The sequence below is a fragment of the Glycine max genome, chromosome 16 (genome assembly GCF_000004515.6).
Source record: "Glycine max cultivar Williams 82 chromosome 16, Glycine_max_v4.0, whole genome shotgun sequence".
Classification (NCBI taxonomy): domain Eukaryota; kingdom Viridiplantae; phylum Streptophyta; class Magnoliopsida; order Fabales; family Fabaceae; genus Glycine; species Glycine max.
In genome coordinates this window covers 6,045,825-6,073,143 of record NC_038252.2, presented here as the reverse complement: position 1 = coordinate 6,073,143, position 27,319 = coordinate 6,045,825, and the positions used below count along the sequence as shown (strand labels likewise).

Here is a 27,319-nt window from a genome sequence, read left to right as displayed (position 1 = left end):
TATTTTCTATTATTATATATTTACAATTAGGAATAAGACTATCATTCTCATATCTTTATTAACATTATTCATGAAAAGAACAATTTTTATTTTGGTCATGTATTTGTATATTATATATTTTTCTGTCTTATATAGCTAGTTGGATTCATAATATTTTTGAAAGTGCTTAATACTTTATTAATTTCTGTAAAAACAGAATACTTTATTAATAGAGAAAATTATTAGACACTGACACTATAAAATTTATGATTGCACAGTATTTTACAGTATCATGATCATTAAACTCGTATTAACATGCAACTTGAAAAAAATATCGGTATTAGATACAAATATGTGAAGGAAATTAAAGTATGAGTATTTGACAGCTTGTGATTCAGAATCACTATTCCATAGCTCGTAGACCATTCAGGTCTTCTATCTATGGAAATTTCATAAACGCGTAAATAATTATTATTATTAACTCAAACAATTAAATTAAATTGCCGGCTAGCGTTATGCTCATTCTGTCAACACTCGGATGGATTATTCTTGAGAGTCTTTTTCAGAAGCAGTAAGGTAATGCTTTATTTCCTCTTTCATTGAAGAAAATTTCATAGCCTCCTCTTAATTACTTAATACTGCTAACAACCATAGACACAAAAGTGCATATACTTCACAACCATGGGAACCGAGACTCCGACGAGTGGAAATCCTATTGCTTCAGGGGGAGAAAAGGTTGCTTTCCCAGCAGCAGAGGTAATTATAAGGCACAAAACATATATGTTATATGTATTTGTATAAGCTATTTGATATTTTTTATTTTTTATTTGTATAAGTTTTCTGGGGTAAAGACTAGTTTTGGTTGTGGAATTTGTTGAAGATATGTGTATGAGTATGTGATTTTTTTGGGTTATTAAAATTTAGCAGATTGATAAAAGAACAGCGGAGCAGAAGGCAATTGATGATTGGCTTCCCATAACTTCTTCAAGGAACGCAAAATGGTGGTACTCAGCTTTTCACAACGTCACTGCCATGGTTGGAGCTGGTGTTCTAAGCCTTCCTTCTGCCATGGCAAGTCTTGGATGGTATTATACCACTTCCCATACACCAATTGGAAGAACTTTGTTTTGTTTTGTAATTTTTCTCATTTTACAAATGATCGATCGGTTGAGAAATGCAACAAAAGGGGTGGAAAAAAGTTGATCTCTTTTGTTCTATGTTTATGCACAACAAGAAATAACTATTCCTACAACAAAAATAAGGCATAGTAGCATATAATTAGTTAATTACTATGACCAAAGTTTTCTCTCTTTAAATATAAATAAACAATTGAGGCAGCATATATTGTATAATGGATAGATAATCATATTTCTTAAACATATATGTAAAAGGATTCAATTCTCTGTATTTTAAAGAATATTTGTTAAGAGATGTAAGTCTTTTAAATGGGTTATTATATCCAGAGAGATTAATCTCTGATTCTTTATCCATTTTAATTTCAAAAGCTCTATGTAAAAATTAAATAATTATTCCTTTAAAATACTTATTTTTCTCCTTTCTTTTAAACTATTATCCCTGCTACTTTTTTTTTTTATAAGAAACAAATTATAATAGTATTTTGGCATCCTTGAGGGCCAGTCAAAAAAATTGTTGATATTAATATTGTGATCTCCAGGGGTCCTGGGGTGGTGATTCTTGTATTGTCATGGATAATCACACTCTACACACTATGGCAAATGGTGGAGATGCATGAGATGGTCCCTGGGAAAAGGTTTGACAGGTACCATGAGCTGGGGCAGCATGCCTTTGGGGAGAAGCTAGGCCTGTGGATTGTGGTGCCACAGCAACTGATATGTGAAGTTGGTGTGGACATTGTGTACATGGTCACTGGAGGAAAATCACTGCAGAAAATCCATGACCTTGTGTGCCAACACAGAAAAGATTGCAAAAACATCAAGACCACTTACTTCATCATGATCTTTGCTTCTGTTCATTTTGTCCTCTCTCACCTTCCCAACTTCAATGCCATCTCTGGAATCTCCTTGGCTGCAGCAATCATGTCTCTCAGGTAAATTAGTCAACAAGTTAACTTAACCAGCCCTCTTCTATTAATTTTTTTTTTAAGGCTCTTCTATTAATTTATATGTCTTTTTCATTTCTTTTATACTATAATTAATACTTCCACAGGCCTCGTTGTCTAGTCTACACCATGTTTTTTACCTTTCTTTATGAAAAGATAAATAAATAATTTAATTTAATAGTTAATATATTAACAGTGAAATTTCTTTATACTGTAATATAATTATCAATTATTATACATGGTAGAATTATTAATTTTTGAAATCATTATTTTAAAAATGAGTGTGAAATGTTTTTTTTTCAATAATATAAAAATCTTTATGGCCGCCGGCCGGTGACCATACATGAAATTAAATTTAAAAAAAGAATACATCTTTCTCTAATTTTCCTAAAAAGCTATGTAGAACGAAATAATACGTAAATTAATAAGACATTAACGTTGTTGACTGTTGTTTGCTGTCGTTAAACTAAAAATGGCAACCTCTTTATGGAGTAGATAAGCGAAAATAAATAATATTTCCCGAAATATCTTTCGTCCTTTTTACAATTTAAGTCTTTATTTAAAAATTCATTACAGTTGTAACATCATTCATCTCCACTTTTCATTTTATTTTATTTATTACGGACACAATAAGATCCACTTTTTTTGGGCACAAATTTATAATATTTAGGGTGGAATTTTGGTCTCATTTTTATAGATTTTTTCAAAAAAATACTAAAGATTTATTACATTATCAATCACAAATAATTATATATAATAAGTTTGTTAATTTTTATAAATATTATTTTAAAATTCATATTAAATTTATATTAAAATTATTTATGTTCGATATGCAGTGTAAAAACTTATATACAACCATGTGTATCTATACTCAAAATTATTTAATTAATTTGTTTTAGAAATATTAAAATGGACTATAAAATCTAATAGTCTGAATATAATATAGGTTGGGTTGTGCGAATATAATAGTCTAATAGTCTATACAGAAGAATATTAGGTTAAAAATTACTAACACTAAATTGGCTCAACAAACTTTTGCCAGAAAAATATAATGATGGACACGATCTGCCCTGTTCCAAATTGAGTTCTAATTTTCACAGGAGTTTTATTTTATTTTATTACTTTTCTATTAAAAATTTAATTTATTTTTTTTTAAAAGTGTATTTAGTCAGACTTTTAAAGAAATTAATAAAAGAAACTTTAATACAAAAATAATTTAATATTTTTGGAATTTTTATTTAATTATATAAAAAATTATTTAATGATTTTAAATAATCAAAAGATTTTCGAATAATATTTATAATATGCTTTTTATCGTATGCATTGAATAGAAAAATCAATATTGTAAATTTAGTTGATTCTCCGGAGGAACTAAAAGGTCCAAATAGTATATTGATTAAAACACTGGTTAAAAAATTAAAAGAGATAAGTTTTATTGAAAAAATCATGAGAGTACATTCAAATACTATAGATGAATGCATTTTTGTACATTCCAATAAAATATTTCTCTTTTTTTAATCAATCAGTGACTTAAGATGATTCATTAACATTTTGAAGAAGAAGAAGAAATCAATAATTATGGCAGATATTCTATTCCACTTGATTTATCTTGGTATCTCTAATCAACTTGATAACATGTGAGAATGGAATGATGTATATATGCAGCTACTCAACCATTGCATGGGTGGCTTCCGTGGACAAAAGAGTTCATAATCACGTAGATGTGGCTGTTGAGTATGGCTACAAAGCCAGCACTTCAGCAGGAAACGTTTTCAATTTTTTCAATGCCTTAGGAGATGTTGCTTTTGCCTACGCTGGACACAACGTGGTGTTGGAGATTCAAGCAACCATCCCTTCCTCCCCAGAGAAGCCATCAAAAGGTCCCATGTGGAGGGGGGTGCTAATAGCATATTTAGTTGTGGCCTTGTGCTACTTCCCTGTTGCTCTCATTGGCTATTGGGTGTTTGGTAATTCCGTTGATGACAACATCCTCATCACCCTAAACAAACCCACTTGGCTCATAGTAACTGCCAACATGTTTGTTGTCATCCATGTCATTGGAAGCTACCAGGTGTGTACCACCAATTAATAATTTGCATAATTCATCAATATTAGAGTTTGAAACAAAATTTACTTATAGTTCTACATGTGTTGTTCTCCCATTAAAATGGGAGTTTCACCTAAATAATATGCATATAATTTTTTATTGTAAACTTTCATTTCCTCTATTACCAAGATGAATCTTAAATTCTAATTAAAGAATAGTACAAACAACACGCATAAAACTACACATAAATTTTGTCCTTAAGATATGTACAACTCAATTTGATTTCTTAACTTTGTTTTAGTAGATCCTTGTTGTAACATAAGATTTAAGAGCACTCTTTAATTTTCATTCTAATCATAAAACTCAAGTTGAGTTTCTACCCACAAAAAGCTCTCATTTAACCTTTAAAAATTTATTTAAATTTTAGTAGTTAAACAACCTTTATTGTAGTTGCTTACATAAATAACTTCTATATATAACAACTTATTTGCTCTAACAATATTCTCAAGTTATTGAACTTTAAGAACAATCATTTCTCTTCCAATGGTGTAACAATGGCTTATGTTACTTTGGCTTCCAATTGGTATCAATATATGCAGCTATATGCAATGCCGGTTTTTGACATGATCGAGACCGTGATGGTTAAACAATTGCGCTTCAAGCCAACTTGGCAGCTACGATTTGTTGTGCGCAATGTTTATGTTGGTGAGCAGAATCACACTCTTGTCTCTTCCAACTTTTTTCTTTTACATGACTTAATATTAAATGCCTTTTGAAACCCACTATTATTCGTCTCTAATTGTTGTAACAACTTTGATTCAGCATTTACAATGTTTGTGGGCATTACGTTCCCTTTCTTTGGTGCCCTCCTCGGATTTTTTGGAGGATTTGCATTTGCGCCAACAACATACTTTGTAAGTCCCTCAAAATCCTCTTTTTAATTATGTATGTCTTGTACGTTAGCGGCTAAGCTGGTTACTTAATAATCTAGATTATTTTATTTTCTGATGTTAGTAATGTATAGTGGTCAAATAAAAACATTTTCTTCTCATGAAACTTTACTTTTTTTCTTCTGTTTTTCATCACTTAAAATATCATGGATGAGTTTATATAGCTCTTATGAGCTACCATTAAATTTTAAATCATTAACTAATCAATCATATCTCATGGTGTTGGAAATAATATTTTATATGAAATTTTTAATTGTTTTTTATGTCAAATCACCAATTATGTGTGTAAAAAATATATCTGATGAGACATTTATTTTTATGAGAATAAAAAAGAAAAAAAAATTATACAGTTATACAAAAATGGATTAGGATTAAAGATATGTGATCACCTGAAAAAGTCACCTAACCTGTATATTCTAATCTTAATTGTTTATAATAATATCTAATGATTAATATTTACATCTATGAGAGTCTCCAACTTATTTTTTTGTGTTGGAAAATGAGTCTCTAATTTAAAGCATGTATATATTTACTCCTTTTACATGTATGGTTATATAATTAAGAGTAATTCCTTTTACACTTTATAGGTGCATGTGTCTGATTTTATAATTTATATCATTGACTGCATTTTTCAACATATATAATATAATTTTGTAGCTCCCCTGTATTATCTGGCTTGCTATTTACAAACCTAAGAAGTTCAGCTTATCCTGGATCACCAACTGGGTATGTTCAACTTCACTATGCTTGTTGCTATATTTTATTTTCAGTCTTTGACATTGAAACTTAGTTTACCTATTGGGCTTCCCTGTGTTTTCAGATCTGCATTATATTTGGCCTCCTACTCATGATTCTGTCACCAATTGGTGGATTAAGGAGTATCATACTCAATGCCAAGAATTATGGGTTTTACCAATGAGGGAGAATGTGTTGAAAGAAAGGTGTTAATGCGTGTGATACAAGCACTTTTCTAACACTTAATTGAATTCATTCTCCGCAAGAACCATAGTTCAACTTTCATTTTATAAATACTATAAACATGCATGAATATAAATGTGAGACTATCTTTGCCAGTTCCTACTTTATTTTTCTGCAAAACAAGGGATCAAAAAGTATGTTTGAAATAATAAAAAATTGAAATCATGTTTGATTATTCTCCAAAAGTATGTTTGAGACTAAAATTTAGTTTAAAAACTCAGTTTAAAAAAATAACTATTGAGTACATATTTAGTTTGCCATTTAAATTGTTGCAACGCGAGTTTTAATGTAAATCCAACGCAATAAAAATAAATAAAAGTTTTGATCTTTTGACTGAATGACTTTTGCCTCAAAAGTCATTTTGTACCGAATTTCTAAATATACGGTTAGAGACTTTTGCAAAGTCAGTTTGTAAACTTAAATTTGTCCCAAACTTAAGTTTGCAAATAGGAATCAAAACATATATGCACTTATTAGTGTCCTCCGCTAACTTGGTAGTGAGTTTCCAAGCAGAATTTGAACATTTGGAATTTGGAAATGGTTGACGATAACTATATATATTACTAATATATAAAATAGCTTATTGTATAAATCATATATTACTAATATATAAAATAGCTTATTGTATAAATCATATATGTCTAGCTTAATGCAATCACGTCGCTTGCTATGATCTGATGCATTCAGTTCCATATACAGGGGCGGATCTACTACGGCTTCTGTTCTAGATTTTTTCAATGTGGTTTCTAATATTAGGTAATCCTAAAAAAAGTATATTGGGTAGTTATTTTTATTTAGGGAATTTTAATTACGTAGATAATATCATTTATTTTTTATTTTTATGTTTTTATAAAATATTTTATTCTTTTGTGATATTTATTGTAGAGATAATTGCTTTTTTATATAAAATATTTGAGTATTATTTATTTTTCTATCAAATAATTTTCCTTTTATAATATATTATTATTATTTTCAAAATTATAAATAATTATAGTTTGTAATCAATTGATTTTATCAACCATTGTTAATGGGTTAAACATACAAACACTATGTACAAGTTTAACATCTTAAATTTTGAAACACATCAACAAACATTTCATCTTTTTTTATAATCATTTTCCTATATCTTCTTTGGTTCTCTTGTCTCGTCTTTGTGTTTAATTCTTACTATTGTGAGGTTTCACTGTACTTCTAATCTCAGGATCCAGACCCACGTACAATAAAATCTTACAAAAACAAATTAGATATCAAGTTACAGTAAAGATTTACCATATAGTTTGCTTTCAAAGTTATAGCCTTTGTTGCAGCAAAAAAAAATTCTTCTACTTTTCAACTATTTAAAAGCAAATTATTCTTGAAGAATTGTTGGTTACTATTATCCTAAAAGATAATTTAGTGAGTAACATAATTTATTCAAATTTAATATATTCTTATAATATAATTTTTTTTAAAAAAAAGATATGATTAATATTAATACCAACTTTTATTATAAGTTTATTAAAGTTCTTTGTGTCATGTGAAATTGGTTATTGTCATTTGTAATTTTAGTTCTTTAAAAATATGTTTAATATCATCTATGTAAATGCATTTTTTTATTATATGTTCTTAAATCATTTTAGAAAATATATAAATATTTTTTAAAATTTTAATGCTTGATTTTGGACCCCCGACCGTTAAATCCTAGGTCCGCACTTGTCCATATATATGGGAGAAAATATAAAGGTTCACAAGTGAAACGCGCGTTGCTAAATAATCTTTTCATTAAAATTGATTTGTTGGACATTAAAAAATAGAGAGTATCTCCAATATGGATATTTAGATGATTTTCTTAAAGTTAAACAATATTTCTTAACAATTTTTTCCATTAGAGTTAATGACTTGACAATGAATAACTTAACTGAGTTAAATGACTATTTCTTAATTGATTATTACAAACAAAACAATTTCTCAATAAAGAATTTAATTTTACTCAAGTTAAGTATTTACTTTAATAATTTTAACATAGGATTAAATTTTTGTGTAAAATTCTTAACTCTGTGACATTAGAAGGACTCATAAATTTTAGATAAATAATTCATTTAAACAATAATGTGTTATAAATATTTTAAAACAAGACATTGGTAATTAAGTCAAATATTGGAAAAATAACTTAATGTCATCATCAACTTACGTTTCTCTCAAACTCCTCCTATTAAGGATAACATCAATGACAACCTACGGTTGAGAAGTAGACATGAATTTCCTGCTATCCAACAAAAACCCGTATTCACACCGTCAAACAATTAGAATTATTTAAAGAAGTTCAAACAATTTATGTATCATTTCAATAAGTTCAACTTAAAAAATATCTTTAAAATACTAATCACCCATCAAACAATCGAGATTCACGACTAGGGAATCCAAATTCGTTGAGAAGTACTAAAACAAAACTGAACACAATATATGAATTATATTTTGTGTTTGATATACTTCCAAATAAAATAGATATGGAATTTAAAAAAATCAATATATTAAAATGAAACGGAACATTGGTTCCATTTTCGGTACAACTTGGGCTTTTTTTTTTTGTATTAGTAGTGAGATTATTTCTTATTTTTTTTGGCACTCAAACGGGTAGGCGGGAGAAAGTTGAGCAAAAACGGGTTTAGTGCCTGAGAATTGTGAAACAAACATGCCGCTAAGTAATTTGTCACGTTTTCTGTTTTCACTTGCGTTTTCCTTGTCCAGTTATTTATTACTGTACTGTGTTGGTAGCAAAGACCAATTCTATTTCCATTATTAATTCAGGGCACGTTTTTGTTGCAATTTACAAGCAAATGTACTTGTTGCTAAACATAACATATTTCTTTTCAGATATCTTATATATATATATATATATATATATATATATATATATATATAAAAGAAACATAATAACACATCAAGAAGAGAAAGGCTATGTCATGATTCTCCAATAAAAAATATCATGGTTCAACTTTAGCATGACATGCAAGACTGTCATTTTCCCCTTAAATTTCAAATCATGTTGTGGGGTTGGGCTTTCACATTGTGTGGCTACTCTTTTCAGTGGATTTTTTCTTATCCTCAACAACAAAATTAACTTTACAAGCCCCGTACGGTAAGTTATATCATTTTATTTAATAAACTTAAAACTAACAAGTTACAACAATTAGAAGTTTACGGCAGAATCACCAAATTGGGTCCCTTTTACAAATTAATTATTAAAATGGGTCTGTTTCATTTTTATTTATCAAGGGGGTCTGTTATTTTACTACAAAGCGCTTTTCTGAGGGGCGCATTCCACCAGAACGCGACACATGTCATGACTTGACAGGACGATGGGACAGAGGTGAAAGTGGTGGCCTGCCAGGCGCGACCACTAGTGGTGGGCCCCAGGCGCGACCACTAGTGGTAGCCTGCCAGGCGCATCTACTAGTGGTGGCCCCAGGCACGTCCACTAGTGGTAGCCTGCCAGGCGCATCTACTAGTGGTGGCCCCAGGCACGTCCCTCTTCCTTATAAAACTTTTTCCCCTCCGTTTCATTTTCACACAAAAACGTTGTAGTGAGCTGAGTTGAAACGTGTTGAAACGCTTTATACCGGTTAGAAATTTTGCTCAAAACTAGTAAATATTTTTTATCTTCAATATATTAAGCATTAATTAATATTTATTTTGTTGATGATAATAATGATTATATTTTGTAGGTGCATAAACAAATTGACACGAACTATAAAATGAAAATAGTAATTTTGTTTATATTTTTTGTGTGATAATTAGTAATTTTTGGTAACTTAATAATTTAATTTTTGGTTATAATTATGTTATATTTGTTTGTTGATGACAATAATTATTTATTGTAGTAGTTTTTATGTCTAGCACATTATTATTATTATTAGTTAAGCTCATAATTATTGATGTTGTTGGTATATTTTTTTAATAGCCAAAATTTATACATAGACATTAAAAATAAATGCCGATTGTTTTGCGTCATAAGTGTGCGAAGTAGGAAATTGTTGTGAAAGTAATTTAAGTTATCTAGAGTAATTCTAACCGGTATAAAGCACTTCAACACGTTTCAACTCAGCTCACTTCAACGTTTTTGTGTGAAAATGAAACGGAGGGGAAGGGGTTTTATAGGGAAGAGGGACGTGCCTGGGCCCACCACTAGTGGACGCGCCTGACAGACTACCACTAGTGGTCGCGCCTGGGGCCCCACCACTACTGGTAGCGCCTGGCAGGCCACCACTAGTGGTCGCGCCTGGTAGGCCACCACTTCCACCCCTATCCCATCATCCTGTCAAGTCACACCACGTGTCGCGTTCGGGTAGAACGCATCCCTCAAGTAAATGTTTTGTAGTAAAATAACATATCCCCTTGGTAAATAAAAATGAAACATGCCAATTTTAATAATTAATTTGTAAAAGGAACCCAATTTGATGATTTTGCCGAAGTTTACATTAAGAGTAATGATTATATCTTGTCGTGTTTGAGAGGATTAATTAGATTTTCGAAACCTAGTTCAATACTCACATCATGCTCTACTGCCATTTACCTAATGAAAAATGCTGGCTGTAAATTTATTTTGGGGGTGTATGGGTAAAAGAAAGAAAGATTAAAATAACAGGGTGTACCAACACTGTTTAAAGCAAAAGCAAAGATTGAGTCTAAGCCCTCAATTACAGCGAAACCTCTTCATCCTCACACAAAAACCAACATCTATGCAGTGTAGAAAATCGTACTACTTAGTAATTGAGTGTCGTACAATGTCACCTAATTAATTAAAATTTTACTCTCTAAATTATTTTAAAATTTAATTTTAAATTTTAAATTTATGTTTGACTGGTTAAGGACTAAGATTTTTCTTTTCAACTTTTTTTCTATTAAGATTTTTAGTCCCTAAACTTTTATTTAACTAATCAAGATTTCTCAACTTTTTTCATTAAGATTTTTAGTCATTAAATTTTTGAATAAGTTATTTTTTAATCCTTTAAATCTCATTAAATAAATAAAAATAATGAGATTAAACTTTTATTTAAGGACTAAAAACTAAAACTTAAAAATATTTAAAAATCTTGATTAGTCAAACAAAAATTTAATGAAAAATTTGGAAACTAAAAACTTAATTAATCCTTAATATATTCAACTGGCCATAGACAGAAAATCTGTTTAAAGTTTGCTAACCAAGCAGGTCTCATTAGTGAACTTAATTCATTCTCCTTATCCCAAAACTTCCTACCTCCGTTTCTCATCCCAATATGCCAACCATAAAATCAACATTTGTTTGGTTGACGGCATAATATTCATTTTTGCCACCTCAATCAAATTTACTCACAAATTCTCTATCAAAAATGACGTTGAAAATCTTTCAAAAAAGAAAATGACGTTGAAACCATAATTTGAAAACCATGCCAAGCCCATGATAATCAGAGACAAAATTAATTTTGCTAAGGCCACAACATTAACTCCCCAACCCCCAAAACGACAAGCATTAATTACCACGGTACCATGGCCATAAATAAACAAACCACACCATAGCACAAGAAACCAAATCAAAATTTTAAATAAAAAAAAACCACTATTAGAATATTAGAAATAAAATAAGCAATATTAAAAAAAGTAAAAAAAGAGAACAATGTTAATAATTCTAGATGCTTTGCTTACAACAACAAACCCCTATTCCCTATCTAATTTTCTCTTCTAATTTCCCCCTCCTTTCCCTAAAAAACTGAACCCAAAGATTAGAAATCCACATAATGCTAACCCCAATAGCCATAACAACAACCAAGACCCAAGAGGCCCAGGCCCAAACAGGCACAAGCCCACGCGCGCCCCCACTCACGTAGAACACAATCATCCGGTAAACAAAGTAGGGCCCAACAAACCCCCTGACGACCGAATACGCCGCGTAAAACGGCGGCGAGAGCGCGTGATGCACGCGCCTGGCGAGCGCGTCCTGGTCCTTTCTTGCCCCAGTGAGAGTCCACGCGTTCTGACACGCGCTGGTGATCTCAGCGAGGACGAGGAGGACGAGGACCGCAAAGGCGCCGTGCGAGACGGCGTAGCGGCACGTGAGGACCACGAAGAGGGTCGCCACGTGGTGCGCGATGAAGAGCACGTCTTTAGGGTAGAAAAAAACATAGTGGAGCAGATCTGTGAGGAAGTAGGCGGCGCTGTAGTCGAGGACGAGTTTCTGGAAGCTTGTGTTGGGGGCGGCGAAGCCCTGGCGGCTGTCGGAGAGAATTGCGGCGGAGCCCAATATTGCGGCGGGGGTGCCGTGGAAGAGTGAGATCAGACAGCTGGAGAATTCGGGTCGGATCTTGAGGGTTTGTTTGCGGAAAATAAGGAAGTATCCGATCAAGTATATGGAGAGGAACATCAAGAAGAATGCCAAGATGGCCCAGCTTTCTAATGATGCTAACGAGGTTGTCGGTGCTGTTCTTGTCATTTTTCTTTTCTTTTCTGGTTTTCTTGGTGAAATTCTGGGTTTTTATTCTGATGCTGCTGGTTTGAGATTGAGATTGAAGTAAAGGAATGTGAGTTGAAATTGAAGAGGAAAAGTAAGAGGAATCGAGATTCGATTAGATTGTTCAGAGGATTGAATGAAGCTGAGTGAGAGAGCAACGAGTTTGATTGACTCTCCTCTCTTGGGCTTTTATTGCACTCTCTCTTGGAGTTTAGATGCTATCTATCAATTTTATGTTTAATTGCTGTATAAATATTTCATTTATTTTTACAGTTAAAATAAATATTCACTTAAAAAAATAAATAAGTATACAGATAAATTAAAAGATATGTACTTTAATAGTTGTTACATCAAGAAAAAAAAAAAAATAGTGTCTAGAATCTCTCTAGCTTAGACATTAGGAGAGTTTGAGCTTCACTTTCTAACTTTTTGACTCAGTATATGTCTATATGAATGGATAATTTTATATCTTTCTCCTTTAATTTTTTTAATTACTAAGTAGAGTAAATGTTAAATATTTTTTTATTCTTAAGATATCGAAAATATTTATAATTTTATTCAGTTGGCATGTAAAAAGATTTAAATATATTTACTGATTACTCAAATGAGTAATACTTTTTATTACACGTTCTTTATGTGCCAAATTTATAAGTACTGAACAAAGTTTAAAGAGGCATATATACTTCAGACATCAACCATGTGATGCAGCTCCTGGAGGATATAAGTGTGAACTGTGTGGTAAAACATGTGATACGCAACGGTCGTTGTGAATTGTGTGGTAAGGCTTTTGTTAATGAAAGATTGTAAAGGTAAATAGATATATTCGTTCATCCAAGCATAAGCATGATATACTGATAAATTAATTTTTTTAAAATGAAAATTTTAAATTTAGTTTTTAAATATGAAAAAAGCAGATTAAAATATAATTTTTATTCTCCTAATTTTAAAATCAATGATTTTGCCCCCTCATTTTTTAATTGAAATATTTAGTCCTTCACTTTTAAAAAATTCACAATTTTAATTTCTCAATTTTTAAATGAGACATTTTCTCATTTATAATTTTAGTTCCTATAATCAATTTCGTACATTAATCTTTATACTCCATAAATGTTGATTGACATATATTTATTTATTATGCGTGTGACAAATATTTTTTTTACTTATTTAAATGTTAACAAGTTTAATTTATTAAAAATAAGAATTAATAGAATACACAATCAAGTATGAAATTGATCAATGAGACTAAAACACCAATTTTTTAAAAGTGGGGAATGATATGTCTCACTTAAAATATAGAAAAAATAAAATCGCGGATATTTTAAAAGTGAAAAACAAAATGTCTCAATTAAAAAATATGGAAATTAAAATTATAGATTTGAAAAAATAGGAAGACAAAAATTACATTTTAGCCAAAAAAAATATGGCAAACTAATCCTACAAACAATTTAATAAAAAATTAGTTTTTAAATTTTATAACTTAATGTCAAATTAATCCTTAAAAAATATCAAGTTGATTCTTAAACATTACAAATTAATGACAAAATAATCTCACAAATTTAACATTAATCTATCATATTTTTTACATATTTAAAAAATTAAATTTATATTTTTGATTCTTGAGATACCAATTTGTCTCTCCATCATATTTTCATAGACAAATTTAGTTTTTTAACCATAGTTAAATGGCCGCAAGAGTCATGTAAACCCAGAGTCTCTGATCTTAGCGACCCACCTCCAAGCTCATCAACCAATCCCATTTGATCGTTATGTTAATATTTTGAGATTTATTTTATTTTATCATTGTTATTTAGTTAGGAATATTTGATAGCAAGCTAATTAACTATGTCATTTTTTAATAGGGATTTATTTTATTTTATCATTGTTCTTTAGTTAGGAATATATTATGAGTTGACTAAGGTTTATCGAGTAGTAAACATTTTTAGTATAATTTTTTTTAAGCATTGTTAGGTGTGTGTTTGGTTTCATGTTAATTTTAAATTTTTTAGAATTACGTTGAAATAAAAATTAATGTGATTTAATTTAGGTAAATTTATATGTTTTAATTGTATATTCTGTCTAATATCAAATATAAGAAGAAGAAAAAAATACTTTTCTGTCTCAAGTATAAGAAAATTCTAACTAACCTGACATAATTAAATGATATTATTTCTAAAATATATTTCATTTAATTGAATTATTAGTTTAAATGATTCTTTCTTTATTATCTATAAAATATATTTTATGATTGAAATTGATACAATTAAATATGATTAACTAACTTTTCTAGTTAATTGTGATATTTTTTCTTATATTTGAGTTCAGAGATAATATTAAAGAATTAATTTTTATTCCATAATTAATTCTATATTGAAGCAAATTAGATAAAATATTCTATTGAATTTTACTACAAACTTGTTTTTATAGCATATAATAAGATAAAATGTTACTTTTAGTCCTTTTATTTTTATCCATTAGTGATTTTAGTTTTCATATTTTAAAATTGAGATATTTAGTCTCCTTTTTTAAAAAAATTGGTTATTTTAGTCCCCCATCAAAATTAATACATTGACTGTCAAATAATTAACATTGACCATTATAAAATCTATTTTTAATGAATTGAAAATTATTTTAATTAAAGATTAAAAATTAAAAAATTGTGATCCTCTGCTTCAATAGCCACCGTGCAACTCCAATCCCTGACCGTCACTCCCCCTTTCGTCACCTTCTCCCTTCTCATCGCTGGAACTCTGTTGCGTTGCCTCGCTATGAAGGTCTCAGACTCAAATTTGCATAGATCAACGATGCTTCTCACACTACCAGGCATTTTTTTTAGTTCTAACCATCATATACATCTTCTCCGAGCCCATTTTAATCTTGCTAGGAGAATCCCCAATAATTGCATCTGCAGCAGCACTTTTTGTTTAAGGTCTAAGGATAATGGTTGGTGGACACCAAATATATTATCCAACACTTAAAAGAGGAATATATATATATATATATGGATGATAAAGTTCATAATATAATAAAAAGAGAGATAAAGAAAAATGAGATATGTTAATGAAGTATATAAAATTATGAGTGATTCATGTATTATTACACCCTAATAATCCCTCAAATATTTGCCTACGCTGTAAACTTCCCCATTCAAAAATTCCCCCAAGGCCAGAGCATAGTGGCTCCAAGTGCATTTCAATAGCAACGTTGTTGGTCCACCTCGTATTAAGTTATGATTTACATGTCTTGGTGAGGCAAACTAATCGTCATTGATTTTGTCATATGTAAGCAATTATATGAACGGCTTGTCCATGTCGATGAATTAGTAGCATAAGTGATATAGATGATGCCATTAATAACAGTGAAGGTCCTACCTATACTTATCACCATGAAGAAAAAATCTGAGAGCAACCAATGAAAAGCAATACTTAGATTGTTCATTTTCTGCGACAAATTAAATCTATGATATCTAAAAATCTGGTATGACAGCAGTCTGAGACAGGCTAATTCAAGTATGTGAAGGAATGTTGATTGATAAATAAATCGGAAGTTTCCATTGTACACAACTTAACCTATATGAAGCTGATGTATCATGTATATTTCTAATTGCAAATGACCAAAAATGTATTTTGATTCTGTTCAAACTCTCCTCTGTTGCAAAAGTAACTCAATATTGTCATTCTTGAGTCCGAACCGAAGGCTGCTGCAAGAAAATACGTTCCGTCCCATTTGTGACAAATTCATGCATTAGGAGAACTAGAATACTTGGGGAATTTCTGGAGATCAAGATAATTTTAGTTTGATCCTTGATTCATCATATAAAGAATGACCATTATTACTTAATCAATTTCTCCCTCTTCTATATCATTTACAGGAGGATTTGGAACACACAGTGGATCTCCTTCCTCCTCTTCATCATCATCTTTAATGTACAATCCTAGTTGTTCCAAGGGATTACCACCCCCAAACTTGAAACTACCCATGCCATCCTGAGAGATATCAGGACTGGTCTCATCTACAGAACTCGGTAATTGCTCAGCAGGTACGGCACTAAGCAATTCAAAATCTTCAAGAAACTGAGAGTTCTCATTGATTTCGACAGATTTTTCCATCTGCACAGATGCCAGTGTATGCTCCCATAAAATTCAAAGCAAAGAAGTAGATGGACATATTTCAGTAAGATAGACACTTCTTATTTTACCTGCAGCAGTACTTGTCTTGCAGCTTCTCTCTCAAGCTCCCTCTTGCGTCTGGCTTCTGCAGCAGCTTCTGCGTCTGCCCGCTTCCGAGCATCCTCAGCAGCCTTTGCCTCTGCTTGTAGCCTTGCCCTTTCTGCTCAACAATGAATCAGATCAACAAATAGGTTAGTTAACATTTAACAGCCGACATGGGCTGTGATACATGGGTAGAACACCCAAATCACCTTTCTGTCGCTCGATCTCTAGCTTTTCCCTCTGCTGGCGCAATTTCTCAGGATCACCCTTCTCACCCTGACCTCAGTCAAATTAAATTTAACAAAATCACATACCAATTTCAAACAAGGATCAGAACAATAATAATAAGCAGAGTCGGTGCCATGTAGCTCAAATATGTGTCTTTTACCTTTGTCAGTGTCTTCTCTCGAGCTTTCAAGATAGTATCAGCAAATCGATTCTTCAATAAGGCAGCTCGATAAAGTTTATCAGGAGAGACCTTTCTCTCAGTTGGACCACATTCTCCTGCAACATTAATAAGAAAATGGGTTTCTAGATATTGAATATAAGAATAGAAAAATGTCTTCCATAACACACGCATGCCTACCATCTTGATGGCAATCAGAGCTGAAAGAACTAGGCTTTTGCTGAGAGTTATCCTCAAGTTTATCCAAGCCACCAACAGATTCTGCAAGAAAGAGTAAGATTGTAAGAGTACAAGACATCAATGGTCAAGAAATTGTATCAGGAACAATATTAAAGGGACAGCTAAAAAATATTCAAGCAAGCAAGCATGAATACATAAGTTTATCACGAGTGTAATAATATTAGCAAAGTGATAGTTGTTAATTCATGTCTGAAATGCCCAATGGGAACATAGATGATTTCACAATAAAATTATTATTATTATAATAATAATAATAAAATAAAAGCTCCTAATTACTGCCAAAAAAGATAACCGAAACATTTTCTTTTCCCTTGCTACTTGAGTGTTCTTTCAAATTACTTTCTGAGGATACATACCACTCAGTTTTATTCAAATTCAAATATGCATATGATAAAACCACTCAGTTTTATTCAAATTCAAATATGCATATGATAAAAAAGAAAAAGTTTAATTACTCATTTAGACCTTATAATTACAAAAAAAATTTCTTGGCCCCTATACTTAAAAACATTCCCTTTTAGTGCCTGCAATACCATTTTTATTCCTTTTAGTCCTTACACTTATCATTTTAATCCATCTTAGTCCCTACGGCAAGGACTTTAATGAATTCAAAATGGTGCGTAGGGACTAAAAGGGAAAGTTTTTGTAGCTATAGGGACCAAATGAGCAATTAAACAAAAAAATATATTTTAAGCAAGAATTAAAAAGTAAGGTAGGTGGAAGTAGATAAATAAGAGATTAACAATACTTTCAATCATTATGACCCTGCAGTAAAATTTTCATTTTAGCTTAAGGGGAATTTTCCATCACAAATAACTTTGAAAGTGTTTCTCCATTTCATCCACTCAGTTTGAATCTATAAATTACAGCTGCCTTAATTTCTCCATTGATTTGATACGTAACAAACTTCAATGTAATAGTTTTCTTTTATAGCCTCAAGGTTATACTTGCATATTTTTCTTAATTCGCTCTAACCAATAAATAATCTTGGATTCTATAATATTTAAAACCATGCAAAAGAGGGGAGTATTGTTGGGGACGCACTGAGTGGCTAGGTTCTTGAGATTCAAATGAAACATGAGACAATAACCTCTGGTAATGCCAGAGTTACAAGTTATCATCGAGATGGCTATACAAAACAATTTTATCCTAATTAAATAAGTATCTCCTGACGGTGAAGAAGACATCTATGATATCAAAATTTTACAATATCTTAGAGACATACCTGAAAAGAAAAAATAAGAACAAGGCAGTGAGGTGTGCACCATTGTAGCAGCACAGGAAAAATATGGGGTGGTAAGAAAATAGGTTAGTAGGGTTTAAGAAAATGAAGATACGGGACAATATTATTAAAAGTAGCCCAGGATATGTTTTCCAAGAAATATCTCTAAACTCTCTATGATCTAATTCTAAAAGTGGTCTATTTTCAAAATCTCAAAAACCCATCTCAAACAAAAGTGAAAGTGTTCTTTAATATTTGATTTTTTTTCCTCCAAAAACTCATCCAGAACATGCTAAAAATCTGAAAGGTCCCTTTTAAAAAAAAAAACTTTTTACAAAAAAGCACATCCAAATGACCCAATGATCCTTCTAATAAAACAACTTCCTTGAGGGTTGAGTAAAGCTATTATATTACAAATGCCACTATCTCCAATATCCAACAGCATGGTTAATGAGAGTAATAGCACTGGATCAGACTGAGGCATCAACCATAAAATTTTCGTTGAAACACAATTCACTCACTACCATTTTTTCCTTGGTCTAAACCAATATACACCCTTCAACCAGCCTCAGCAAAATGTAAGGATCTTGCAATGCAGTTCACATCATTTGGCACTGGCAACACTATGATCCCCGCACTAATAGAAGTAAGGCACAACAGAACACATCCTGCAGTCCTCAATATTGACTCAAACCACTACCCCAAAACATTTACATTATGTTCAATCTTCAGAGCAAATTTCGGTACTGTTTATCTGAAGATAAATTTATATTTTCAATAAAACCCTGGAAAACTGTAACAAGAATCTACAGCAATTTAGCAGATTCTACTTTCTCCTTAGTCCTTTCATTACAATGTCAATAATCAATAAGGGTCTTCAATCAATAATTCAATATCACCTCAATAAGGACAATTTACATGCTGAGATATAAAACAAGAATATATTACTCCCAGTACCAGGATTCCCTGAATCACATTATGTATGAGCATGAAATTCACTTGAGAATCCAACTCAGAATTCTATATAGAAAGCCATGCAGAAGGAACAAATCATACAAAAACAGGAGACAAACAATCAGATGGAAAAAACATGGTATAGTCTATGTTGTTAATCGCAGTCGACGCGACTGCAATCGCGGACCTCCAACATGACAAGGAGCCTTGTTACGGAGCGGTTGTCGCGGGGCAATCACAGTTCTTGGAGCGGATCCTTGCTTGTCATCTGAAATTCAAATGAAAACCCAAAAATGCCCTCACTATTTCATTGTTATTGAGGGAATTTGGGGTATTTACTTTTTTATTTTATTTTATTTTGGGTTTTTAGTTTCTGAAAACAGAAGCTCTTCACTGTGTTTTGTGCAGGGATGCTTCACCTTCACAGAGGCGGCATTGGCGAACAGAACCAGGGTTACAGGGTGTGATTTCTGATATGTTGGGCCTTGGGCTTTAAGTTGTGTCCAAAATTTGAGTCCAACATGGGTGGGTTTTTAACTGTTATTTGTCAATTTGTGAACTTTTATTTATGGTATAATATAATAAAATAAATAATAATAATAATAAACTAAATAAAGCATAATATATAATACAACAAGTTAAAAATAATAGTGATAAAAAATATAATAAACTAACTAATAAAAGTAATAAAAACTAAATAAAACACAATATATAATATAATAAGCTAAATAAAACCCGGATAAAAGGAGAGGGTTGTGTTAGGCTTTCGACGGCCAACGTAAAACTTTGTCGAATCTCTATGACATGGATCAATTACGTAATAATGTGAATGCTAGGTCGTTGCCCGGAAGCAACGCGCTGTATGGCTCGAGTACAGTGTCAAAAGAGCAAGGGCCGCTGCATTGCCGCCCGGATGTAGTGAAAAGTAAGCAAGGGTTCCCACATTTTCGTGAACGGGTGTGGGTAAAGAAGCTAGTTCATGACAGGAGGATTCGCTTTGGTACATGGAATATAGGCACACTTACTGGAAAATCTATGGAAATAGTGGATGTTATGGTGAGGAGGAAGATCAATTTTATGTGCCTACAAGAAACTAAGTGGACAGGTGAAAAAGCGAAAGAATTAGACAACTCGGGATTTAAGCTGTGGTATACAGGAAAAATCAGATTAAGAAATGGGGTAGGGATTATTGTGGACAAGGAGTGGAAGAAGGATGTCGTGGATGTAAGAAGAGTAGGAGATCGTATCATAACCTTAAAATTGGTAGTGGGACAGGACACCTTTAATGTTATTAGTGGGTACGCACCTCAGGCTAGGTTAGCAGAACACTTTAAGGTAAAATTTTGGGAGGATCTAGAAGGGGTACTTCAGGATATACCCCAAGGAGAGAAAGTTTTCCTAGGAGGGGATCTCAATGGACATGTAGGTAGCGTGACTAGAGGTTTTGAGGGGGTGCATGGGGGTTTTGGCCTAGGGGAGATGAATGGGGAGGGTAAATCCATCTTAGAGTTTTCGGAGGCTTTGGATCTTTCTATAGCCAATACATGGTTTAAGAAAAGAGCGGAACATCTTATCACTTACAAAAGTGGAGGGACATGTTCTCAGATAGATTTCTTCCTTATCAGGAAGTCTGATAGGAAGTATTGCTTGAACTGTAAAGTTATCCCGGGAGAGAGCTTGACTACCCAACATAGAGTTTTGGTCATAGATGTAAGAATTAGAGATAGGGCAAAGAGAAGAAGTCCTATGGTAGCACCAAGGATCAAATGGTGGCACTTGAAGGGTGAGAAACAAGGAATCTTCCAACAAAAGATATGGGAGGGATGGTGTGGACAATCACAAGGAAGTGCAAATGATATGTGGAACAAGATGTCCCAAGAGATTATTAAAGTGGCTAAAGAGACGTTGGGTGAATCTAGAGGTTTTGGACCTAGGGGTAAAGAATCGTGGTGGTGGAATGAAAGTGTTCAGAGCAAAGTTAGAGTAAAAAAGGAGTGTTTCAAGGAGTGGTCTAGGTGTAGAAATTCTGAAACTTGGGATAAGTATAAGATAGCTAGAAATGAAACCAAAAAGGCGGTGAGTGAGGCAAGAGCCCAAGCTTTTAACGGACTATACCAAGCTCTAGGAACCAGGGACGGAGAAAGATCTATATATAGGCTTGCTAAGGGTAGAGAGAGGAAGACTAGAGATTTGGATCAAGTAAAGTGTGTTAAGGATGAAGAAGGCAAAGTCTTAGTGCATGAAAAAGATATCAAGGAAAGGTGGAAGGCGTATTTCCACAACTTATTTAATGATGGATATGGATATGACTCTAGCAGTCTAGACACAAGAGAAGAGGACCGGAACTATAAGTACTATCGTCGGATTCAGAAACAGGAAGTAAAGGAAGCGTTGAAAAGAATGAGTAACGGTAAGGCGGTGGGGCCAGACAACATACCTATTGAAGTATGAAAAACTCTTGGAGATAGAGGTCTTGAGTGGCTCACCAAACTCTTTAATGAAATTATGAGGTCAAAACGCATGTCGGAGGAATGGAGGAAAAGCACGTTAGTGCCAATCTATAAGAACAAGGGGGATATACAAAATTGTGCAAATTATAGGGGAATCAAGCTCATGAGTCATACCATGAAATTATGGGAAAGAGTGATCGAACGGAGATTAAGAAAGGAGACTCAAGTTACTGAGAATCAATTTGGTTTCATGCCGGGAAGGTCGACCATGGAAGCGATCTATTTATTACGGCGGGTGATAGAGCAATATCGCATGGACCAACAAGACTTGCACTTGATTTTTATTGACTTGGAGAAAGCGTATGATAGAGTGCCTAGAGAGATTTTGTGGAAAGCTCTAGAGAAGAAAGGGGTTAGGGTAGCATATATTCAAGCTATCCAAGATATGTATGATAGGATATCGACTAGTGTTAGGACACAGGGTGGAGAGTCAGACGATTTTCCCATCACAATTGGTTTGCATCAAGGGTCAACCCTTAGCCCCTACCTTTTTACCTTAATTCTGGATGTCCTCACGGAACAAATCCAAGAGATAGCGCCGAGATGCATGCTTTTTGCAGATGACATAGTCCTCCTTGGAGAGTCGAGGGAGGAGTTGAATGAGAGGTTGAAAACTTGGAGACGAGCTCTAGAAACACATGGTTTTCGCCTAAGCAGAAGCAAATCGGAGTATATGGAATGTAAGTTCAACAAAAGAAGGAGGGTTTCTAACTCAGAGGTGAAAATAGGAGACCATATTATCCCTCAAGTCACACGGTTTAAATATCTTGGATCTATAATACAGGATGATGGAGAAATTGAAGGGGATGTGAATCATCGCATTCAAGCAGGATGGATGAAATGGAGAAAAACATCGGGGGTGTTATGTGATGCAAAGGTACCGATCAAGCTAAAGGGAAAGTTTTATCGGACTGCGGTAAGACCGGCGATTTTGTACGGAACAGAATGTTGGGCGGTCAAGAGCCAACATGAGAATAAAGTAGGTGTAGCGGAGATGAGGATGTTGCGGTGGATGTGTGGTAAGACTCGACAAGATAAAATTAGAAACGAAGCTATTAGAGAGAGGGTTGGAGTAGCGCCTATTGTAGAGAAGATGGTGGAAAATAGACTTAGGTGGTTTGGGCATGTAGAGAGAAGACCGGTAGACTCTGTAGTGAGGAGAGTAGACCAGATAAAGAGAAGACAAACAATTCGAGGCAGAGGAAGACCCAAAAAGACTATAAGAGAGGTTATCAAAAAGGATCTCGAACTTAATGATTTGGATAGAAGTATGGTACTTGATAGAACATTATGGTGGAAGTTGATCCATGTAGCCAACCCCACCTAGTGGGATAAGGCATTGTTGTTGTTGTTGTTGTAATAAAAAATGCTAAATAACGTGACAATAAGAAATATATATATATAGGGAGAGGGAGAGAGAGAGTTGTCCGCTCAGCTCCGCTATGACAGGATTGACAGCTATGATTTTAGTTCTATAATAAATTGCACTGTTTCTCGTACTGCAGATCATACTTGATCATCAACAAGGACCATAAAAAGACAGAGAAAGAAAAATTACTCACGATTTCTTTCAGAAGTATCATCTGCCCTGCTATTTTCTACCATCTGAGCTCCAGATTCCATATTTTCTGGTTCCTGAAGAAGATCCCAAATGAATAATAAATAATTATAATACAAAGCAAAGAAATCAAAGGCAGGATCCGAAACATCAGAAGTTATAAAAACAGTGAAAAATAACAGGCAATCAAATATGATCTTTCACTTAATAACCAAACCAGACCTTTGCTACATTTGCTGGATTTGATTTAACATCATCAGATTCACTATCTGAAGAATCACTAGAGTCTGTATCTGCAATCCACACATTGTATATAGGCACTAATTAGCATACAATGCAAATGTTTTCCAATCAATGTCAAATGAAAATATAAGCAAATCAGTATGTCATGGACCAACAACCTCAAAAGTTTAAGCTATTAGGTGAAGACACATGAATGGCTTAATATTTCATCTCTAACACCCTCACATGCAAGAGTCTTTGGTATAAAGTGTGATAATGCACAAGCCCACTCCAAAAATTCCATTATATATAAAGAGTGTATAAGGTTAGAACTCTTAGTTATTGAGAGAAAGGAGAACAATAAATATAGATCATTATATCATATTTGAATAGTTAAATTAAAAGATAAATGCACATAAATTTTAAGTAATCATGTGACCACTAATTAACATTTAATCTTGACCATCCATATATAGTTGTATAACACAAATTTATCATTCTCACATTCTTAAAATGAGAATTATTCTAAATACATATAGATATGCCCCATATATATATATATATGAAGTACAGACACTTCTCTTGTTTGAGGTGTCAGAGCTTAGACACATCTATAACTAACACCAACACCTCCTTGACAGTTGACACTCATACAACATATGTTTTACCCCTCACTAGGTGTCTAATTAAAAATAATATTTTTTTGTGCCAAAACTCATACACTTGAACCTAAACTCACATATGTGCATGGACACTTCAAGTTAAAAAAAAAATATTTTTTTATTTAACATTCAGAACAACTCTGCTTAAAATATAGGTTAAATTAATCAAAAAGTCCCTGAACTACATGAAAATTTTTTAATTTGGTCTCTAAACTAAAAAAAAATGTAATTCAAAAGCATCATATAGAAATTCAAACCTCACTTACCACTGCTTCCTGGACTTAAACAGGTGTTGATCCTGCAAGTTGTATCCTTTTCAATCTCCACAGGAGGATAACTCGAGACAGGGGGTTCATTTCCACCAATGTCCACTTCTTCGTCATCTGAATCATTACCTACACGTGGAACAAAAATTTAAATGGAAAAAAAATAGAATATCCATGCACACAAAACAATATACTTAGTAAAACCTTTAAATGGTAGCAATGAGGAATTGCTTGGTCCAGAATCATTCAACACCTGCAACAAAAAAAAAAATTAGATAACCAGAAGCCAAATCATATGTATTGTAAGAATGATATCTCATTGTGGATAGGCAGGATGAGTACAATTCTGATAAAAAGTGATATTAGCTTAATTCATGAATGAGTTCATAGCAGGGAGGTACCTCTATTTCACGCACTTCAACTTTCGTTTCATTCATTTGCTTCTCTAGCAAAAAGTCATCCAAAAGCTTTCGTAAAGCAAACAGTGTATCATCCTTTAGATCATCAATATCAATCTCTAACTCGTCCTCTCCACATTCTTCACCATTTGAACAATTTTCTTTTAAGAAATCAATGATATGCATAGGCATCTCTCCCAGCAAAGACTCCAATTCTATACCTAGATTGTGCTTCTCTTGATCCGACATAACTTTCTTAGCAGGTGGCATAACTACAGGTTGACAGGGCAGAGTGGATATTTTTCTCTTTTTTGAAGGAGGCATCGGTCTTGTAGTTTTTATTACATCTTGACAAGAGTTTGGCTTTGAAGGAGGCAATGTTCTAGTAGTTTTAACATCTTCACAAGTGTCTGGCTTAGAAGGAAATGGCACATCATCTCTTCTTGGCAGTTTCTTCTCAATTGCTTTCCATCTCAATTCAAAATATTTACTGAGGGTATCAGCCATGACATGGACATCATTCCCACGTGGATTATAGATCATTGCATTAGAAAAAGTAAGCCTCACATCATCAGCAAATTCTATTGGGCCTGCATATTCTCCTGCAGCTATCTTGCTCTTTACTGTTCCCAAATCCATTGGATGCTTAATAATACTGAAATAATCCGGAAGCTTCAACTTCACCACATCCACCGGGGTTTTGAAAACCCAACCATACTGGTGACTCATTAACCGTTTCAACAACAACTCACAATCTTTCATCAACAAAGCATTTGCAGCACTCAGTAAAGAAGTCCGCGTAGCAGATTCAAACTTCCCAGAAGAGCCCCGATTCCATTCACGAGGCTTCTGACTCTGACCTAAAGGTTTCGATTCATTCCCTGGTACAGAACTGGACATTGATGGTTTTCTCTCCACTTGAGGCCCATTATGGTCATTTCTACGGCTACTAATAATATCATTTTTAGATGACAACATAACATCATTCATCCTCTGCAGTTCAATTCTCTTCCGAAACACTCGAATCTGTTCGAGTTCGGAGGTTAACCTATCCACGAGCTCCTTTCTCTGAAGGGGGGCCAAATTGGACATGGGAACAACTTGCATGGGAACACCAAAAGCATCATTGCCACTTGAATTCAAACTAATGCACTTCCTTCTGCGGACACTAGAATCCTCCAAAATAGTATTTCCGGCATCTATTCGCCCCGATGTACCAGACCCCTCTGAATCACCACCACCCGTCTCTACTGCATTTTCATAATACCCTCCAGAAAGCCTACTTTTCGCCATTATTAATCACTGTTTAACCAAAAACTGCAATTCGCTAACTGCTACCTCAATTGAAATTCCTATTAACGAAATCAAAGAAGAAAACTTGCAAAAGCAGCTTCTCCCACCAAACCTAATAATGCTTTGGAGCACTCTTCACTGTTGCTGCGAAAATTAATGAAACTGCTAAGAATTTTTTTTGAAATAAAACAACAAATTTAAAACCAACCACTCTCAAGTGCTATTACAAATGAGAGAGTAATAAAAAAGAATTGTAAGTGAGTGTAATTACGCCACTTACACTACACAACATTGAAGGGTTTTTTTCTTTCTTCAATATATTTTTATTGCAGCAAACGCGATTCGAAGAAGAAGAAGCACTGGGAACTTAGAAGCGGCAAATGCAAAACCCTAGCGGAAGAAAACGGTAACCGCCGCTTAAAGAGACGCACGCGAACGCGTTTTTCGGAAAAGCGAGAACGGAACGGAACACTTCGGAGTAGAGAGAAGAGGAAAACGACGCCGTTGCGGAGGAGTGCGAGCGCCAAGAACGCGTAGGCTCTCACTTCTCGCCTCCTTTTGCAATTATGTCGCGCTCCCACCTATTTCAAACCCTTCATTTGGTTTAAAACTTTTAAATAATAAAGTAAAGAATAAATTGCCACTTTAGTCATTACGTGTAATAAACTTACAAATGTATTCTTTAAAGATTAAAATATAAAATTTTATTTTTTAAAGTCTAAAAAGTACTATAAATATATTCAATTATCAACTTTTATTGTCAACATTAATAAAATAGTTTATATACAGAAAGATAAATTTATCAATCATGTTAATTAGATGAGATGAAGATGACGATAAAATATTATTTTTGGAGGTAAATGTTACTAACTTTTTGTTGAAC

At 33.0% G+C, this 27,319-nt stretch overlaps 3 protein-coding genes across 7 annotated transcripts; 1 reads left to right on the top strand and 2 right to left on the bottom strand.

Annotated features, from left to right (window-relative positions):
- Nucleotides 1–356: 356 nt before the first annotated feature.
- On the top strand, nt 357–6,106 carry LOC100790838 (lysine histidine transporter 1). 3 transcript variants are annotated; one of them, XM_041010234.1, is made up of 9 exons: nt 357–555; nt 634–735; nt 904–1,064; nt 1,655–2,047; nt 3,725–4,130; nt 4,706–4,811; nt 4,929–5,020; nt 5,714–5,782; nt 5,877–6,106. In XM_041010234.1, the coding sequence occupies exons 2-9, from the start codon at nt 661–663 to the stop codon at nt 5,973–5,975; spliced, it is 1,401 nt and encodes a 466-aa protein (XP_040866168.1). In that variant the 5' UTR covers nt 357–555; nt 634–660; the 3' UTR covers nt 5,976–6,106. The 3 variants fall into 3 exon arrangements, with proteins under 3 accessions (XP_040866168.1, XP_040866170.1, XP_040866169.1); XM_041010236.1 differs by having other exon boundaries at nt 360–550; nt 907–1,064; XM_041010235.1 differs by having other exon boundaries at nt 360–555; nt 907–1,064.
- Nucleotides 6,107–11,589: 5,483 nt separating this feature from the next.
- LOC100790316 (TLC domain-containing protein At5g14285) lies at nt 11,590–12,828 on the bottom strand. The gene has a single exon (XM_003547625.4). It carries the CDS (start codon nt 12,477–12,479, stop codon nt 11,715–11,717), a length of 765 nt encoding a protein of 254 aa, XP_003547673.1. The 5' UTR covers nt 12,480–12,828; the 3' UTR covers nt 11,590–11,714.
- A 3,072-nt stretch (nt 12,829–15,900) lies between these two features.
- On the bottom strand, nt 15,901–27,024 carry LOC100780536 (transcription factor GTE8). Of its 3 annotated transcripts, none has more exons than XM_006598989.4 (12): nt 26,717–27,012; nt 25,147–26,580; nt 24,950–24,998; nt 24,746–24,874; nt 23,818–23,888; nt 23,600–23,672; nt 19,715–19,795; nt 17,292–17,372; nt 17,094–17,209; nt 16,915–16,981; nt 16,693–16,823; nt 15,901–16,603 (listed from the first exon to the last, which is right to left on the bottom strand). In XM_006598989.4, exons 2-12 carry the CDS (start codon nt 26,434–26,436, stop codon nt 16,331–16,333), a joined length of 2,361 nt encoding a protein of 786 aa, XP_006599052.1. In that variant the 5' UTR covers nt 26,437–26,580; nt 26,717–27,012; the 3' UTR covers nt 15,901–16,330. The 3 variants fall into 3 exon arrangements, with proteins under 3 accessions (XP_006599052.1, XP_006599053.1, XP_006599055.1); XM_006598990.4 differs by having other exon boundaries at nt 25,147–26,574; XM_006598992.4 differs by lacking the exon at nt 19,715–19,795 and having other exon boundaries at nt 26,717–27,024.
- Nucleotides 27,025–27,319: the final 295 nt, after the last annotated feature.

Excerpts from the sequence above, each read along its gene's own strand:
- LOC100790316 (XM_003547625.4), bottom strand. The coding sequence starts at position 12,479 with ATGACAAGAACAGCACCGACAACCTCGTTAGCATCATTAGAAAGCTGG.
- LOC100790838 (XM_041010234.1), top strand. The coding sequence starts at position 661 with ATGGGAACCGAGACTCCGACGAGTGGAAATCCTATTGCTTCAGGGGGA. Across the intron at positions 736-903 it reads TTGCTTTCCCAGCAGCAGAG|CAGATTGATAAAAGAACAGC; the intron begins GTAATTATAAGG and ends ATTAAAATTTAG. Across the intron at positions 2,048-3,724 it reads GCAGCAATCATGTCTCTCAG|CTACTCAACCATTGCATGGG; the intron begins GTAAATTAGTCA and ends GTATATATGCAG.
- LOC100780536 (XM_006598989.4), bottom strand. The coding sequence starts at position 26,436 with ATGGCGAAAAGTAGGCTTTCTGGAGGGTATTATGAAAATGCAGTAGAG. Across the intron at positions 24,875-24,949 it reads CTCATTGCTACCATTTAAAG|GTAATGATTCAGATGACGAA; the intron begins GTTTTACTAAGT and ends TTCCACGTGTAG. Across the intron at positions 17,210-17,291 it reads CTCTGATTGCCATCAAGATG|GAGAATGTGGTCCAACTGAG; the intron begins GTAGGCATGCGT and ends TTAATGTTGCAG.